The 20,155-nt window shown below is 37.9% G+C and overlaps 2 protein-coding genes across 7 annotated transcripts in view; one reads left to right on the forward strand and one right to left on the reverse strand.

The window, feature by feature from the left end:
* The window catches only part of plekha7b (pleckstrin homology domain containing A7b), an 84,957-nt gene extending 70,255 nt beyond the window's left edge, over positions 1–14,702 (reverse strand). For 2 of the 6 annotated variants that reach the window (XM_087793737.1, XM_087793742.1), the window contains exons 1-3: positions 14,353–14,702; positions 14,156–14,232; positions 14,020–14,077 (exon numbers count right to left, since the gene is read on the reverse strand). In XM_087793737.1, coding sequence (XP_087649863.1) covers positions 14,020–14,077; positions 14,156–14,232; positions 14,353–14,435 — 218 coding nt within the window. In that variant the 5' untranslated portion in view covers positions 14,436–14,702. The remainder of the gene's footprint in view (positions 1–14,019; positions 14,078–14,155; positions 14,233–14,352) is intronic. The other 4 variants (XM_087793739.1, XM_087793738.1, XM_087793743.1 and 1 more) reach the window with 3 other exon arrangements.
* Positions 1–20,155, forward strand: part of alx4a (ALX homeobox 4a) — a 314,532-nt gene that overhangs the window by 217,642 nt on the left and 76,735 nt on the right. The gene's annotated exons all lie outside the window — the stretch shown is intronic.

Here is a 20,155-nt window from a genome sequence, read left to right on the forward strand (position 1 = left end):
ACATATCTTTGAATTAGAGAAATATAGAGTTCCTACCTTTGACCAAATGTCAAAACATATGTTAAAATTGTCATAAAAATATAAATAAATAAAAAATACTTTCACTGTAAAATCACATTATCAACCCGCATGTATTTGTCTAGAGTGATACTCACACGTCAATAGATGAACCAGGAATAGAGATCCAATAGGAGCATCCAAATACTGAGCTTGTGACAATAACTGGTCAATAATAGAGTCTTCAGCTGCTCTCTTGTCTGCACAGTGAGGAAGTCAGCAAGCCTGGTGCTCAGACAAAACAGCTGCTTCAGCGCTCTGCTCTTAATCACTCTGAGAAACACTGCCGGCACCAACAGGACATCTATACTCAGCCGCCCAGCACAAGAAAAATAAATTGTATCGAGTCCTGTAAAGATCAGGAGCAGAGAAGGGTGTGGAGTCTGAAGCCTCCACTCGCTCTGATGTCTAGAGACGAGCAGGTCTCACTGCATTGTCCAGTCAAGTCGAAGTGCTGACCTGGGCTTCGGGCTGCAACCAGAGCCCTGCGTCTCACTCGGATACCCTTAGATCTGGTCGCAGCCCACTCAGCCATCCAGGCGGAGGCTTCGGGAGCTGGTAAGGGATGTCGCTGTGTCAAGTCAATAACGTGCAGAGACACGGGGAAGAACTCGGTGAGGGAAGTCCGAGTCGATTCATCGAATTAACTACAATGTCCTGGAGAGTTATTGACTTAATTCCTGCAGTGTTACCTTCACTTGGTTTACAGTATAATCCACCTGTTAGTCATGTCTATTAATTTGTAATTATAAATACAGCTTTTGATTTGTCCCTAAAATAAATAAAAGCCGATTCAAGTTTTTTCGACCATTTGACATTTATATTTTCATATTTTAGATCAGGTGACAAGTTAAAGATGTTTTTACTAGTCCCTTGCAGACATTAACTCACAAATTATTGAAATTGTTTAAAAATAATTATTGATAAAAATTAAACTACAGCAGTCGGTGCAACTAACAAACAAACAATTGAAAGTGTCAAGAATTGTCTCAGTAAACTCCTTTCACTGTTAATAATGTATATATTACATTTTAGCATATTTTAGCTTTGCTATTGTTATAATTTATTTTATATTTACATTTGCAAAATCATTTATTTTTGTAATTTTTATATTTCCTTGATCCTTGTCTCTTTGCAAATGGATGCTGCTAGTAATATAAAGCTCTCTCTGTGAAATAAGTGATCAAAATTAGTGATCCTGAGTCTCCACAAAGGGGCCTTTAAATAAAACGTATTAAATAAGAAACGTTTTAAACAAAGACTAAATAGCACTATCTAGCGGCAACAGATGGAACAGCAACGATGGTGTTGACCTGGACGTGTAATTGTAGCTCTAAAATAAGACGTCAAACAGAATGTGTTTCAGAAGCCTCGCGCAATGATTGAACTGCTACTTCTATAGATGATAAATAAAAAGGTTGAGAACTGAGCAATATTCAATTGGATAGCGTGATAAATGAATGTACTAAGTGCTGCAGAGAGACCAGAGCTCCACGTCCAAACATCTTCCTCGAGTGGGAAGAAACTTAACGTAAGTGTCTGCGAGGAGATTTACGATGTCTCTCTCACCACCATATCATTTGATTAATGTGCATTTATATTTGAAAGACAAATTAATCAAACTAATTTAAGTAGGTCCAAGACAAACATAAAAACGGTGTCTTATCAGAGGATTTTCCATGTGTATGGCTTATATAAACAATTATCTTTGGCAGGTGTGATCTGAGAATATGTTAGATTATACGAGACATAAATACAATCATTCATTCATGACCTTTCGTAGCAAACAGGGTTACAAACTAGAAAGGCACTCGGGGAGCGCAGACCTCTGCCAAGCAACTTATTCGCACTTCGATTTCTTTACCTAATTAGCCGTAGATCTTTTTAGCATTTGAAATATGGTCGATTGCAATGAGCTTGATGAGACATCAGTACAGTTGGATGACTTGTTTGCCTGACAACAACTTTGTGCTGGAGCTCCTTCTACACCACAGAGAGTGAAGAACCTTCCGAGGATCCGGATGAATGTTCAAATGGACTCATCGTTTCCTCTACCATGACCTACAAATATTACATTGAAATTTGGTCATCTTGAAAATATGCAATTTATAAATAGCAAATTATATATAAATATAAATAAACTTTTAATTATTTGTCAATTTATGTTTTATTTATTTTCAGTGTGTGTAATGGAAACCCAGCTCGACGACAGACACCAAGGACGACACTATTGTGGCAACAAATAAAACTTAAATACAATTCTAATGTACTGAACCGAGTCTTCAAGACGCAATACGTCAGGATTTAATTTAATCAATTTTCACAGACTGTAAATGCAAATGATCAGCTCTGCGACATTTGCAGACACATTTTCTATTTGATGCCATATTTTAAAACCATTAAATAAACTTCAGTTACGTTCAAGTCTCATTTTTTCTTATTTAAAACACGGTCCGTCTCTTCTTATTCATGTTTTTGTCGCTGCAAACTCTTTTGTCTGCGATCAGAGCCCGGTGGTACCTGCACCTTTCTGCAGGGCTCCAGTCGGGTCTGACAGAATGCGGCAGAGAAAATTGAATTCTATAGGAGGGAGGTACACAAACTCTTCGCTCGCTCCTGAGAGGCCAGTCAAATTATTCCTGGGCTTCCTTCCTTAACTACAGAACGTCAAACTGGTTAAACAGCGGAAGCGTTTGAAAGGTGATCGTTTTTCAACACTCGTATGAAAGTTAATGCTGAGGTTACCTTCCTTCAGTCTGGCTTTCCTCCTCCGCCCTGGACGTCTCGGTGACCGGCTCGTGGTCATCGTGGAGGCCGGTCACAGCAGAGGGCAGGCAGATGTACCAGCAGGATCCCATCTCAGCTCTGGCATCTCTCCGTCCTGCTCCCCCCTTCCCTGACTCCAGCTCCGACTGTCAACCCGCGACTTCTCCCAGATTTTTATCCACATCAAACCACTTCATCCACAGCGGGTCCCATCGATAAATAATGCAAGACAAAAACAGGCCGTGTAGGACGCCGTCTTTCTTTTTTGAAGCAGCACAAGAGACGATTGTAGTCGTGACTCAAATCGCTCTTTGTAGTCGTAATACAGTCTAGTGTATCAACTTTTTTTGTCCGATCATGGCACAACAATTGATTGACTCGCCATCACACGGACCCAAATTGATCACCGTAAGCAAGTTGACAACTCAGATCCTTCTACAATAAACAATCAAAGAGTGTTTTATTTGATCAAAAATAAACTGTATATACCGTTTAGTTATCCTACTTTATACGTCATCAAGTTTACTAGCGGGTAGATATTGTTACAAAGATATATTGCCTTTTCTCTACAATATTGTACCTATATTCAACATCACTATTTAAACAATGTTTTGTTATAATTTTTTCGCTTCCAAATCATATTTGATTATTTTTATCATAGTTATTTTATGGTTCACATTTCAATAAAGTGTGTAAAATACATAATAATATGAATTATTTACAATTAACATTCAAATAATTACACCGTTTGTTCATTACAATTCAACTTCATGCCGTGATATCCTGGCGATGACTGAGGACGAGAGGATGCAGTCGACTCCAGCAGCTTTTAAATGTGATATTTGAACATATTTTGGTTTCAAAACAACAAATAAAAGCAGTTACAACTTAGTCAAGAGTCATGTGGTCTGTAAATTCTGCAACCCCAGAGTCAAGTACTCGACAATACTACAAATAAATACTTGTTCCTACAGTATTTCGTATTGTTTCCCCTGTATAATGATATCATATCGCCAGTTCTTGCCGACACACACCACAAATATTTACACACATGAACACTGGAGAAGTTAAGACAGCCATCAAATCACGGCCCAGTGATCATCTTCAAATATCAGTCCAGCGTTTCTGCTGCAAACAGGAACGTGTTGCTCAACAAGAGAAGTTAAATAGATGCAAGGCAGAAGAAACCGCAGAGTCAGCGTTTGGTCAAAAACTGCAGGATACAGTGTGAGCGAGGGTTTCCAGATTAATTTATACAAATAATGTGCGTGTCCACTACTTTCACGGAACAACTTTTTAGTGAGAAAATCCTTTTTTTTCTTTTTTTAAAGAAAAAATGTATTCTCCTTACACAGCAGTTTCCGCAGCAGACTTTTCATTGGTGGCTGTTAACCCCCAAAAGAAATGTTGCGATTTAATTTTCAGCATTAGCTTCAGACGTGGCCGTTATATATATATGTGCAATACAAATAAAATCTGTCATTATTATGATTATATCATAGGTATGACAGAAAAATCAATATCGTAATTTCTCTTCTTCATCGTTTTCATTGACATTTCATCAATTAAAGGGAATTTGCAGTTAAATAACGAGAGAAAAAGTTATTATAACCATTTTTTTTAAAAAAGGTTTTCTAGGACAGTATGTTTACTATGTTACTCTTTGAATATCCATCGCTCACTGTACATAGTACTTCAAAATACGTTCAAATTCTAAACAGTACTAATACTTGTTTCTAACTGGACCCATTATTTCAAATCTTATTTTGCAAAATCACTCTTAAAAAATCCCAGTTCTGCAGGTAGTTGAGTCATGCATATTGTATCAGTATCTTCAGTATCTGGTTGAAGGTCTACCATGAAGTGTCAGCTGTCACTCATGACTGACAGGTAGGCATTTGTTCAACCATGGTGGCGACCAACAGCAGCACTTCAAAACACCACTTATATTGCTCACTACAAGTGTGGAGTAGCCTGTTCTAGCTCATAATTTTCTATGAATAAAGATACACACTTTCTCTGACAAGCCTGTCCATCACCTCTGACTCTGCAGGAATCAAATCCATTTCTCTGCTGCGCTCCTGTTGCCAGGAGAGCTCTGTCCGGCTTGTCACCCGTTTCCAATGCTTTCTCTAAAGCCTTGGGAAGACGATTTTCCAGGGAGCGTCCTAGTTCATTTACATCCAGGCTGCTGTCTCATTTCTCCAGAGGATTAGGATAACGGTCATTAAATTATCTACTTCCTCTGAGATATTTCCTGAAGGCCACAGTCATTTTCTGCATTAATGAGTGCGGAGAAGCCTCATAAGTTGAGCTTAATGATCTGATTGAGTACAGAGAAGTTTAAAATGGTAACTGTATTAATCATTTGTTTTGGACAGATTCGCTTTCTCGAGTTTGTCACGTTTGTTATCAAGTCATTTCCCAGTATCTCCCTTCAGATCAGCCGCAAAGACAAATCAATAGAGTAATGGCCACAACATTATTCAAACACCAATTAAATGACTTCCATCACTGACAACATCAGTCCCACAATGCACTGCCACAGCTGAACATCGACAGGAGAAACTGTGCTTAAAGGACAATAAATTACATTTAGACTTTCTTTAGTTCTGTAATTATTGTATCTTGTTTTAAATTGGAAAAAAAAAAAAAAACACTTTTATAGTGGAACTGTAGCTTTCTTTTAAACAATGTTCTTCACTGCAGAGATATTCTCATCTTATGAAGTAATGACACAACAAGAATCTTCATTTTTTTTTTTTAATGCAAACATTTGCATCAGAGATTTTACGACATGGCAATTACACATTTTTGACATGTGGGGTCGCCAAAAACAACATTTTTAAACCTATGGGTTGTTACTTTAATAGCAATTTTTTTCAGATATTTCAAATGTTGTTTTTTTTTCAACAAATTAATGTTTTGCACATTCACATTTTACTTAGTTTGGATTTACTTCAATATACTGAACTCCTTTTGACATAGGAGTAAATGGCATGTCTTTTCCTGAGAACAATAAAATTCATGGCAATTACAAAAAGGTTATATTTAAAACAAGGCGATTAGATTCTTTTGATCGCACTATATGATATTTTTGGGGTTTCTTTTTCCGTACAAAAAGTACTTTCAATTATGTTTATTTAGTGCACCTATAACTTCTAATCCCTTACCCCGAGAGAAATTAAAGAACAAAATACAGCAGACAAAAGCTCAGGTCTCCAAAGAGCAAAAGATCTTAATTGAAAAGTAAATCCTGTTTGATCTTGGTTGAACCTTTGTTATTTACTCCTGATATTTTTTCCTGTAATAAGGTTGTCACAGCGGTCTACGAAAGAAGAACTCAATAACAAAAGTTGAAGCGAAATAACAAAGTTTGAATTGCTGCTTCTTCAAAACTTCTTCAAAAGATTTGTTCCTTTACTGATATTCTTCCACTGGTGTGTGCAGAGTCAACATTGTTCTTTCTGATACTGCGTCTGCCTCCGAGTTTTTATAAGGACGTGAAGTTTTTACTCTTTTTACTCGTGGGAATCGATCAAACATCTCACAAAGATCAATGCTTATGAGCAGAACTGATCACATTCACTTAATTTACAGCAGCTTTAAATGGGTTTTAACACCCCGTGTCTATTGATCGAGAGAAGCTATCTCTCACCTTGAACTAATGGCTACGATAAGTCATCAGTGAGCTTTATTTGGCAGGCTTTAAATCAAAGTGCGAGACACAGATTGTTATTTATCATTTTGATTTCATTTCACAAACAATGCCATTATTCAAACATAACTTTTCAGAATAATTATAAAGTATAAAGTAAGACAAATTGTACTTGTTTAAGAATAAATTATGTCCTTTAGTAAATCTTTCCCATCTGTAACTGGAGGTAAATAATTACACTAATATTTGACGATTAGATTAAAATTAGACTAAATGAAACAGAAAAATGAATGAAAAGAAAAATGTATTGATGGATTTTGTTCTCCAAATATGTTTTTGCTTCATCATTCAGCGTTTCCATTCAGCCAGCTCTCATAATCAATAAGAACCAGTCTATGAAATATAGATCAGGCACATTAACTCCAACATGTATTTAGACTCCAGCCACTTTACTCGCTCCTTCAAGCTGCTTTACCGAGTTTCGGATTAAATCCCGAAACCGCAACACTCACTCTACGTTTTGCCTTCCGTTCCATTGATTAACAGCCCGAGGAGAAGCGTCTCCGCACACATTCATCCAAGATCTGCCTGCTCACCCCTCACGGGGATAAACAGGGATGATGTGGGGGATCAGCTTTAAAAATGGGTCACTTCCTTTGAGATTTCTCATAATGCACATTTTACTTTAAAAGATCTGCATCAGTAACACTGTCACATCTTCTGAGGTTTATTTTTAAGACAAGAATATGGCATTAGAATAAGAATGAGGTGGAACTAGTGATGGGCGGGTGAAGCTTCACGAAACGGTGTCATGTTTTTTTAAGTAGGTCAGTAGGTGGCGCCATCAGTTTAAAAATTATGTGATGTTTCATGGGAACATTTGTTTGAAAACAAAGGAAAATAGTGCAGAGACCGCCATCTAGTGGACTCTGAAAATAATGACACTGTTTCATGAAGCTTTGTCAGAACATCACAAGTAAAAATCTCCCATACTTGCACAAGGAGAAGTGTAAGTTAAGTCAACTACTCTAGAAGATGTTGCATCAATTGGGGAAAATACCGACATTTAACATGGATTTAAATATTTTAAAATCAGTGAGATTAACCCTAACTCACCAACTCCATCTCTTTGTACCTTCTGCGTGCCACAACTTAGCTCCAAAATTATATTGACAGAACATAACGCATAAGCCTTGTACGATGAAAACATGTTCAAAGCGGAGCGTCTTTTGACATTTTTTAAAATATTGGATTCATTTTGAAAAGGTACTTTGATTCCCAAGTACAGGTTTTGTACAAAAGAAATGCAAAATCCATACCCGTTTACTTAAACAACTGTGTTTCTCTGGCCTCTCTATTTAAGTAAAGGTTGACACTGCTACACCATGAAGATAATTTGTTATATGAGGCAGAAGACATAAACGTCCTCTATTTCAGTTGATAGAGCGAGGAATTATATTTCCTATCCAGGGTCTATAAATATAAGGTTAACTGCTTCACACTGAAAATATACCATCTTGACTCCCATGAGAATAACTTCAGCAAATTTCAACAACAGCTGATTTTCAGTTATTTCTAGGACGCGACTCTAAGGCCATTTTTTAAAAACCTGGAATGACCCATTTAAAAAAAAAACAAGGATGTTGCTGATGATTTCTAACTTACAATGAACTTGTGGACTTCCTTTGATGGCCAATTTTATCCTAAACCAAATTGTTTAAAGGACAATTAACCAAGGTGCCTTTTTTATATTTTAATACAAATAAATGTGGGTTTTTGCTCGGACCCACATGGAACTACTAATCCAGTGAGTGAAGTGAAAGAAAATAATGGGGTTTTTTTTCCAGTGAGGACAAAAGATTATTGTGCTCAAGAGACTTGAGAAGAATCGTCTGACAGACAGATTTAATCAATATGATTCCCACCTGTAGTTCGCTGTATACGGGCATGATATTGAACTAAAGTAATAATTGACATTGATAGCCACTGACATTCTCTGACTTTAAATTAAATGAGAGCTGTGTTTGTCCTTTATATCCTTGTACTATAATTACACACGGAAGATACACTTACAGATGTACCTTCGTGAATACGTTCGGGAAATTCTTCTTCATTAAAAATGATACGGTGGAACATTGAAGAATCCATTAAATCAACAATATGGAAACTATTGAAGTCTATCAAGTCTCACTCTAAAGAACAATGAAAACACATTTTATTGTCAGATTCACATTAATGTTTATTTTATTATAGTGATTCAATTCAATGCTGTTTCAGTCACTTTTATATTTTCATGTTGCTTTGGGTTGCGTTGGGATAGTTTGTTTTACTAAACCTTTGTTTGGAAGTTGCTGTGGCTTGGCTGGTATCATGATTTAGATGACGAGTCTGTAGAGGACAGAGCATGCATGAAGTAGAATTTCTGTTTCAAATTAGGTAGTATATTTAATAAAGTTAGGCAAATTCCATTATTCAAGAGCAGATTTGGAATAGAAGTTAATCGATTCAGAACCTTGTGATTCGAAATCGAATTAATTTAGGAACAGTATCGTCATTTTGGAAGGTTTTCAATGCTGAGCCTGACCCAGTTTCTCAAAATAAAATGATAAAGTATCAACACATTTGATTCTTATAAACCATCTCTCACCAAATCATATTATCTCACTAGTGTGCAGGAAATGACACTCACTTATTTAGGAAGAGCACTGAGGGGCCACATTTGGTGGATCAAAACTATTAATAATAATAATATTCTGCGGCTACTTCAAAGATCTTCCTGTTATATAGCATTGATTGTACAGATAAGATGGAACAGTGTGGAAAAACTCATACAATTAAAGAAGAAATTCCCCAATTTACTAAACATTAAACTAACAGTTATAAAAAAGCAGCTGAAAGACCTACCGGCCCCAACAAGAATTGACCTGGCGTGGCCCTTCAGTTTGAGACCCCTGGTTAAGAAGGTCCTGATAGATCTGAAGAGTGAAGATGTTCTTCCTGAATAAGATTGTGCTACATTTACCAGTTGGAATAGTTTGTAAAGGATTATCAAGTCAAGTTTTTTTGTAGTATTTAAGGTTGAATTGAAGAGATGATGAAACCAATAACTTTTCTAAAGCCACACAGAAACCGCAGAAGAACACATTTGTAATTTGAATCCAACCGAAGCGTGAACAAAATAAAATTAATTTACATGAATGCTGTTTATAAACAACCCACAGTCCCAAAACATACGTCTGCCAATATTTCAAAAGTCACTTTAGCTTCTGTTATAAGGGGTTGCCAGTTAAAAAAAAAAAACATTTTTGGATATGAATCAAGGTTCAACAGAACTGCTGGATTACATGGGAGTACATTTTTTACAAAAAGAGCACAGACTGCTCCATTCCAGTTTTGTCTTTAACTCCACTGGAATTTGCTCTCAATAACAAAGAAACAGCCAGAAAAGCCGATAAAAAAAAAAGAAAAAATCGTGATCCTTCCTGGAGCCAGCTGGGTAACAAGTCGTCAGTTTATTTACAGCCCGGACTATATATCAAACTTCTCTGCAGTTCTTTGTTTGTTCTGGTCCACAGACAGTGAGAGAAACAATGAGTCATCAGGGGAAGAAAATAATCAGGTTTTATGAGTCGTCGACTACAAGAAGGAATAGATTCTTTTGCAAGTCCTTTGTTAATAAAAGAAAATGGAATTGTTGTTTTGTTTTTATTAGCAGTCGCTTATAGAATATTGTCCCTTTGTGTCAGCGCTTGAGAGAAAGCGAGTGACCGCTAAACAATAGCTAGGTTGATATATTAGCCCCTAAATAATCGCCTTCTGTCAGGGGCCAACGAGGCAGATCTAATGAGACACGACTGGACCGTGGGTGGCGCCGCACAAAAAGCCACAAGTGGATGTAATTGACAAGCAAAAAAACTAAAATTCAATTTTTTTTTCTCAGAGCGATTATCAGCCTCGAGACACACATGAGGGTCGAGACATAGAAGCACTAGAAACGCTGCTTGACAAACAAATCTGGACACGGATCAATAAAAGGCTGCGAGGATCTGATCCCGACAAACTTTACACGGCGGCGTGACTTTGTAAAGCCTCCTCTACCTTCAATAATGGAATCATACCATAAGTCTCTGTCACCACATGGTCACACCCCCCCTGCAACCTTTACAGTCTCCCACTGCTGCGCTTGCGTACACACACACACACACACACACACACACACACACACACACACACACACACAATCTAATGGAGAGCATAGAGGTCCTGCGTGGAGGATGTGAGGAGAATTTTAATAGCTTTCCTGTCCTGCTCAGCTCTGCCTCCATCCACGAGGCAGTAAGCAATAATAGTTTTGATCCACCGAATGTGGCCCCTGAGTGCCCTTCTTAAATAAGTCATCGTCATTTCCTGCATACTAGCGACATTATATTATGTAAATAACTGATTTAATTTGTGTTGGCTTTAGATCGACATCCCCCGAGATGGTTTATAAGAATCAAATATGTTGAGACTTTATCATTTTATTTTGAAAAACTGGATCAAGCTTAGCATTGAAAACATTCCAAAATGACAATACATTTCCTAAATTTGATTTGATTCATAGGGTTCAATTAACTTATGTTACAAATCTGTTTTTTAATAATGGAATTTGCTTAACTATTTTAGATATACTACCTTACTTGAAACTAAAATTCTACTTCATGCCTGCTCTGTCCTCTACAGGCTTTCACTATGGGTTATTTCCCCCAAAAAAATCCCCAAACTTTCCTAAAAACACAGTTTATGGGGAGGTTTAAGTACAAAAAAATTGAAAAAAGATTAACTCCTAAGTCTGAAAGTACACTATATTATATACAATTGTAATACTATCAATCAATCAATCAAGATAATAAGGGAAATACTAAACAAGCTAAATCGTTTCAAGTCCTGCGACTTTGTTCTTTCACTTGGTGAGATTTTCATTTCGAAACAGTGATGTGCATGTGTCACAAGTTATAGCAACTCCCTTCCTACTAAATTAAAAAGTCATTATTCTCACGTTTGTACATCCTTGGTTTCAGAGTTTCAGTCAGATGTTTACGTTGCATCAAGACGTAGTGTAGTTCCAACACCTGAAGAACATTTAAGCCTTTGTTTTCCACCGGTGAGTACGAGCGTAATTTCTACTTCCGTTATCCTGATGGTCTTGGAATTGTTCTCTTCAATTTCACACTTTGGTCCCAGATGGTTTGTTGCTCTATTGATCAACATTGTACATTTTTTATGAAACGGATTAAATCAATTTGTTTTTACTCAGCCCGATATACAATTTCACAATCAGACTTGTTTTATAGATTTTGTTCGGCCCACTTCCTTGACTGTTAAATACATGTTGGCCCCTCGTGTGATCGAGTTTGACGGCCCTGCATCAGAGCTTCTACTGCTGTAGTGCAGTATGAGTGGTGGGAGAGCTTCTGTTGTCACTTGTAACAGACTTAACATCAAGGGTCTTCACAACTTCTACTTTTCTGAGAGACCACACGTGTTAATCTCGAACCTTAGGGGCCAAATCCTAAGTTTAAGTTAAAGTTAAGTTTACATGGATTGTTTATTAGTTCAATTTTCATAAGCCATGAAGACAGTAGTGTTTGACATCCTGTTCTCAAGTGAGTGAAAAATGTCACTTTCGATGACACAAAACTAATGGAAAAAAGAATATATACTATATTTTAACACCAAAGATAACTTGTAAAAGTTAAGGGCGACAGCGTTCTTTATTAAATGTTTAAACTACAGAGATACGGCTTCTTGATCTCGTACCTCGGACTGGGTAACATTTTAGCTCCTCGCATGATTGAGTTTGACACTGCTGACCTACATGGAGTAACCTCGGATACAATCGCAGTCATAAAGAGATTTGTCTTCACGCACACACACAGACATTCAAATACAATGAGTGTGTTAAGAGGATCTACTTGTTACAATATCGGCCTCACAACTGTATTGACGACCGGGATGAACGGTACCGTTTAGAAACATCTTGGTGACAACATCACGGCATGGACACAGAAGGATAACATTTTTAGAAAGAATTTGATAAAATATTTATTCTAAAAATATAGAGTTACATATTACACCCAGATTTTGAAACAGTGGGCCCCCGACCTCAGGTCCGTTGACCCGGTACATGAGGTATTTGTTACTGGGCCGCACACAATATAATAAATAATGTAATACATTTTTTATCGATTGATTATTACTGTCTGAAATTTGATTTATTTTGGAAAAGTAACTTTAGCCTTTGACTCTTTACACGTCAAGATGCTCATTTTAGTCAAGTTTACTCAGTGGGGTTGGGGGGGACTTAAGCTTATCCCAGCTACTTTGGGGCGAGAGGTGGAGGACACCCTGAAAAGTAGGGGTGATACAAAATATTGATATGGCAATATATTATTTTCTGCTATACTGTATCAATATAAGAAAGCACTTATATATATATTTTGTTTTCCTTTTTTTTATGCAAATTATATTTTATGAGGGGCCATAATTTGTCTATGGTTTAGGTATGTGGGTGTATGAATGGTTGTATGTCTTTGCGTGCACTGTGACAGACTGGCATCCTGTCCAGGGTGTCCCCTGGCTGTCGCCCGAAGAAACCCCCATAAGGGATAAAGAAGTAGAGAAAATTAATTAATTAATTAAAAAAATTCAATCAACAACAATTGGACATATTTTGCTTTCAAAACAAATGAAAGTTACGACTTTGTCAACAGTCATGTGGTCTGTAAATTCTGCAACACCAGAGTCACTACGAATATATCCTTGTTTCTACATTACCACCAGGGTTATCACTAGGATTTTTTTTTACAGCGTAGGGGGACCTGTGCACAACGCCCCCAAATGTTTGGAATTTGTAACACTCTGAAACACCATTTCCTGCATTTTGAGGGCCAAATTTTTTGTTATAAAAGGCAGAAAATAAAGACCAATTCACACTGTTGGGGGTCAAAATCACAGCGTAGGGGGCCCCTATGCTGAAGGCTGCTGGCGAGAACCCCGACCACAATACATCATATCGTTCCCCTCGTATCATGACACGTACAGCATCGCCAGATTATTTGCCAAATACACAGACAAAGGTTGCAAGTTTGTCTGAGAGACGCACAACCATTCGAGAATTCCGAATTATTGATCAACCTCTGTATGTTTTGATGGACTGAGGGGAGGAAACTGGAGTGTCGGGAGTAAACCCATGCAAATATGTCTTGATCAAATCGACATCTTCAACTATTATATATATTTAAAAAAAAACATTTTTTGTATTTTTTGATGACATGAAACGATTCAATCTGACGAGGTCTGACCGAGACACAACATACACCTGATCTACTCTCGCAGCACCTGCACCTAAAAAACGAACCCCAAGCTCCAGCATCTTCTCCTCTCGACCCGCCGCGTCTGTCCCGGTGCAGCGGCTGCAGTGCAGCTCTGAGCAGCAACGCGTGGTGCAGTCAAAGACTAGCAGACAAACTTTGCTCTACAACAAACCGCGCACTCACTTGATGAAGTAGCTGGCTCCCTCTTCCGTGAAACCTTCCTCCCATCCCCTCGGGAGATCTAGAACGACAAAAAAACATTTTTTGTAAAATGTGTCTCAGGTAACTCGTGATGCTTCCGGGAAAATCCGTGCCGTACCTGAACGTATCATGTGTCCGGAGTTAACAGGTTCTCCGGTGCGAGGATGAAGCCACGAAGTGCCGCGACTTTTATCGCTGCAACAACATGAAAGAAAAGAAAGAAAAAAAAAACACCTGTTACCGAACTATTGCTGGCTCTTGACCCGGTTCTGGTTCAACCCGCGCGGGTCCAGGAGGGTCTTAGACTCGGCTTACTTGATGAAGAACACTCGGCCATCTCGGCAAACTCCGTACGACCAGTAGGCAGGTAGAGTGTCCCGTCCGAGAGGTGCCGCCATGATTCCTCCTCTCTGGCTCGGCTGATCCCCCTCTCTCTCCCTCTCTCTCTCCCTTCCTCCCTCCCTCTCTCTCTCTCTCCCTCCTTCTGTCTCTCCCTCCCTCTCCACAGACGGTGTCCAGATAATACCCAGCACGCTGCGCGGCTCCTTCTTGTTAAAGGGGAAGTGGGAGTACGTTTATTTCCTTGTGATCCCCTTTAATTCTTCCCACGAAGAAGAAAGACCATCAATAATGACCTTTATCAAGACTTGAGGAAAAAAAAAAAAAAAAAAAACGACGCTAAAAACGGTGCAAAAAAAAAACCGAGCGAGCTAATCCTAGAAACTACGTTTGGAGACATGTTTATCCTCTAAAGGCTATTAAGGGATTACGTGGTTTGGCCTTTTTAATGAATCTTGACAAGTAAGGGGAATTTCTTGTGACGTCACACGTGGTAGAAATAAGGCATTGTTTGAGAAAGTCCAAGTAATTTAGTTTAAACTTATTTTTGGCTTTGTGATCCCTTTTTAATAATAAGAAAAATGAATTGATTCATATTTATCTACTCTAGAGTTAATATACAGTGCGTGATAAAACACAAGGTTATTATAAGCAGACGTTAGTGGGAAGAAAGTGCAAGGATTGTTAAGCATGATTTAAAATCTGCGATTAAGTTTCCTGAGAGGCCACATTATATACCAGGGAAAGCTAAAGTTAAAAAAAAAAAAAAGAGGACAAGGGCATTATAAAATAAGCTTGAGATGTAATGAAAAAATGTACAGTTTCTCATTAATTGTATTTAAAGATTGTTAAAGTTCGACTAATGTGTTGATTTAAGTGAGTATTAAATAGATGTTGGACTCTATTGTACTCATCAGTGTCTGTTTGTACAAAACTATCTTTTCATTCAAATATTTACGTAAGAAATGTGCTTAAGCCCCGCCTACTTAAATCTGGAAGTGTTTTTACCATAACCACGCCCACTCTGCTGTGATTGGTCAAGCAATGTCGTTTGTCACCGTGGCATCAATCCCTGAAGTCTCCACCTCCAATGACTTGTTGTATAAACAGAGCGGGTCGTGATGACAGCTGGCTGGAGGACAAGTGAAGTCCATTATTATGTCAGAATGGACTCCGCTCTCGTAACCTCTCGTTCGCTAAGATTTCAGACAGCGAAAAATGTTCTATAGTAATAACTTTAAAACATGATCATGTTGAGGGACTTACTGCATCCGAGAAAGACTTCAACGTTTGAAACATGTGAGTGAGTCAGAAGAGTTGTGTAACAACAACACAAAAGATAAGGTGTAGTTAATAGGGGTATACAGTATCGATTTTTTATGTATCAGTTAAAAAAATATATTAAAAAAATGTGGCTTTGAAGTCATTTATTTTTCATCATAGTTCTATGGTTCTATGGTTACAGTTCAATAAAGTGTGATTACAATTAAGTAATTATGTTTATTTCCAATTAACATACAAATATTCACAGGGTTTGTTTATTTTTTTGTTCCAATTAAAATTCCAGCCACTAGATGGCAGCAGTCATTACGTCCTCTACAGCTAAAAGTGAAACGAAAAACCCAATAGATTCTGGTGATGGCTGAGGACAAGAGGATACAGTAGACTTCAGCAGCTTTTACAGCTCATGTCTTGACATATTTGGGTTTTAAACCAAATTAAATCAGTTACGACTTCGTCAAGAGTCATGTGGTCTGTAAATTCTGGTCCGTGTGTCAAGTACTCGACAACAAATATGTCCTTGTTACTACAGTATAACAATGTTTCTTATCGTTTTTCGCTTGTATCGTGTAGCATCGCATGCTAGTAATTATGCCATGACATAATAAAAAAGTAACTATTTTATTGTGCAATAAATTATTTAGAATTGTGATATAAAACACTTTAATTTCTCAAATATTCCACCATAAACAGACAAATAAACAAAGATCAGTAATGAGTTAAATAACAACATTGATATATTATCTGCGATCTTGTGAGGGCTGCATGTGGACCTCGGGTCGCACTTTTCCCATCTGTGGTTTAAATGGACGTGAAATATTCCTTTAAGACCATAAAGTGAGGATTCATCTGCTCCTTTAGCATGTATCCATCATCCTCACATCACCTCGACTGCAGTAACTCTCCGTGGACAGAGAACCTTCCAGACCATGTCACATTATGCTTACAGCGCAGCAAACAGGGCCCGGCCCAGATAAATGTAAACACTTCCTTGATAATTCATCTGCAGTGTGCGATTACTCGGCTCAAAGTCAAAATAACAGCAGCGCTTGAGTAATGCTGCAGCAGGAGCAGCGGGGTTTTGAAAAGGTGGTGCACCCCCTTTTATGTTTCCTATGCAGGCGTTCTGGCGAGCAGGAAGCAGCTGTCATCTGTCAGGATGTGTCCGAAAAGTTTTTGACTCAGGAGGGATTTTCTTAGCTGTACTTTCATTGTACATCAGTATTATCAAAATGTGATGAAAATGTTCATAACGTGTGAAAATACTCGACGTCTGGTCTGCTTAAAATAATCTTGATTTGAAGTATTTGCCGTATTGTGCCAGGGTTTTCCCCCTTTTTTTAGAAGCTGGGATAGATGTTTGAATCCTGGCACAAAAATATGTTGTAGAAAAGCGCTGAGACAGCACATGCCTCTGCCAAGGAGCTCCTGTAATGTGAGATCACTGTATATGATTAAATCAATATTCATAATTCACGTGACTCACGCTGGCAAACTCTTCAGTTCCCCGTATTAGGACCCGACAGACACTGTTGATCTTGTTTACATTTCAAATTTTGGGGGCGTCATACTTCAGATGGTAGAGTGGTTGCCTGCAGTCCAAAAGGTTGAAGGTTCAATCCCAGCTCCAGACAAGCTTGTGTCGTTGTGTCCCTGAGCAAGACACTTTACCCTGATTGCTCCTGATGGTAGACTTGGCGCAGGTGTGCAGCCTACTCCCATCAGTATGTGTGAATGGCTGTCAAAAAGCACTACCAAATTTCCCCTCGTGGGACAAATAAGGGATTCTAAAAAAAAAGCTGTAGTTTACTAAAAATAAAATCTAAGTTTGTGGTTTGTTTTCCTTTATTCTATAGTTTCTTCTGTCCCTGTCTCTTGTCTCGCTCTGGGCAGTTTAATGAAACATTGATGGAACCAGGTTCCAGTCCGTGGTGTCAGATCGAACGCTTTCCTTTGCTGGTAATGTTGGCCTTCCTTATAGATATAGTTGTTGTTTTTTCTTTTGCTTTTGAGCTTTTTCTGATTCTAATCCTAGCATGCTTTGATTTTTTTTTTTTTTTACTATCGTACACTTGTGTTTACAGCTACACTATTCTTAATTTATATTTTCAGATTGTTCTGATTTCAGTTTCAGTTTTGCTTTTGCATGTCTTTCTCTCAGAATCCATTGATACTTTTGATCGGCCTTCCTTTCTTTTCTTATGGTGTAAATCGATGGTTAATTTGTTAATCTTAGTGTGTCTAGTCTTACTATTCTCAAGTCACTACAGGTATACAATATCCAAACTAATTATCAATAAATAAATCACATTAAAGTGCATTTCTATAGATTTTTTCGTTTTTCTCAAAGTTTCCTTCTTATTCGTATTTGCTGAATTTTTCTTGTGTTACCTCCTTGGCAGAGGTAATTACATCACAGTACTCGTGAGGATTTCGCAAGGGAAGCGAACTATATAACAAACTTTTTGAAAAAGGTGTGCTCGTTCTTTTTAGTCTATTTTAAAGATTTTCTTTCCTCAAATGTCAACCTCCCTGTGAGAAGTCCCAGGATGTAGCCATCGATCCACAAAAGTGCTGGCCTCGTGTGATCTTTTAGGAACGGGGGGATTGGATGGCCTTTATCTCACATGATGCTCCTTAACACGGGACTGAACTGATCACACAATTACAAACGCTCTCCGCCAGGAAAGTGTGGACTCGGCACTTTCCCCCGGTCGACACGGGTCCCTTAATGTATGCAGCAAACTAGATAAGCCAATTATCACTTCTCAGCGTAATGAAAAGGCACTTTCTGAGATGCAGATTCATTTACTCATTTTTTTTAGCTCGATGAACTGAAGAGTTCCAGGAGGATTTATTTTGTACGGAAGTATATCAGTGCCATCAGAATGTTGAACGGTTAAAACTGGTCAAATGATGACAATTTGAATAGTTTAGTTGAAACACATTGAATTATATATCTTTTAAATAATTTAATTTAATATTAATTTGTTTTGAATTAAATCATTAAATTCAATTTATTCATATTGATAGGTTAAATATGTTTGTTATTATTTATTCTAATTCAATTTAATATTTTCATTAAAGAGAAAACAAATGCATTGATGTTTTTCATTACTCATGACGTGTTGATATTCTAATTCCAATGATTCGAAAATATATTGTATATTGTATAAATCAATATTTTTAAGTGAATTTAATTCAATATAAAAACAATGTTAGTATAATAGTGACACCAGACTATACTAAAAGAGCACCGAGCTACGTGATCCAACTTTTCAGGCAGTCATTGTTTGTTTTTGTTTTCTTGGAATTAGAAATTCAATCTCTATGTTTAAAAAAAAAAAGGAATTTTATTTTGAAAATAACTTTTTTTCGAAATCAGTTATTAAATAAATCAGTTCAAACCTTTTTATACAACTTATTGAATTAAATATTTATCAACATAATGAAATGTTTAATTGATAAAACAAGTTTGATCATATGAAATATAAAATAAAACTATTCAATATTCTGATGCCACTGATTTACTTCCATAGACATCCCAGGAGTCCAGAAGGTCCAGTAGGGATGTGCTCCTCATGCAAAGGTGTAATCACAGCGGGCATCAGCCTCCAGACGTCAGAACACGAACAGACACCAGCGAAGCTCCACGTAAAGGCAATAAACTCTGTCAATAACAGCCAATAAAGGCACTCAGGACTCAATTACCTGGCATTGACCGAGCAAATAAACACCTGACAGGAGGCGCTCACGAGCTTCGGTGCCATCACCTGGTGTCGACCCTGCTCATCCGAAACGCCACCTTGCGTGACCTTGTGGTGATATTATCGTCGCCCAGCCTTACATGTGTGAGACATGCTAATGTTGCCACACATGGATGCGCAGCTCTGCAGCACTGGAGCTGCCAGTGGACCAGCAAGGTGACTCAATGTGACTGTCAGAGAAGCTCCTCCTGCTGAATCACCGTGAATCAATTCTCCTTCGTACCCGATCAATCATCCGTTGATTCTTAGACCTGATTCAAGTCTGCGTCATGATGGTCACGGGTGTGTCTGCTGTCCATCTGTCCACGTGTGTGTCTCCTTCACAACATCTACTTTGAGTGAGCAGATGATGAATGACCCTCCAGCTGCTTTATTTATGGCACCAGCCTCCACACGCGTGTTCTGATGATCCATTATGTTCAGGTGTTTTCGTGACAAACTGATTCTCGCAGTGATGCTGAGATAACCATTGATTGTGGAGATAAGACTCAGGTCTGAGACTCACCAGATGAATGATGTTGCTCGTCATGGAGGTCACTCTTCAACAGTGTCGTTTGCCAGGACTCGCGTCAGGTGCAATGTTGACAACAGCGACATCTGCTGGAAGTGGAAAAGAAATTTTTTGTACACATGTAAAATATGTTTATTGTGAAGCGACGTTTTATTTTATTGAAATTCCTTTTGTTTGACCAAATCAAAACAGAGTTATCTAAAGACACATTTAGATTTTT

This window comes from Callionymus lyra, chromosome 6 (genome assembly GCF_982586985.1).
Source record: "Callionymus lyra chromosome 6, fCalLyr1.hap1.1, whole genome shotgun sequence".
Classification (NCBI taxonomy): Eukaryota; Metazoa; Chordata; class Actinopteri; order Syngnathiformes; family Callionymidae; genus Callionymus; species Callionymus lyra.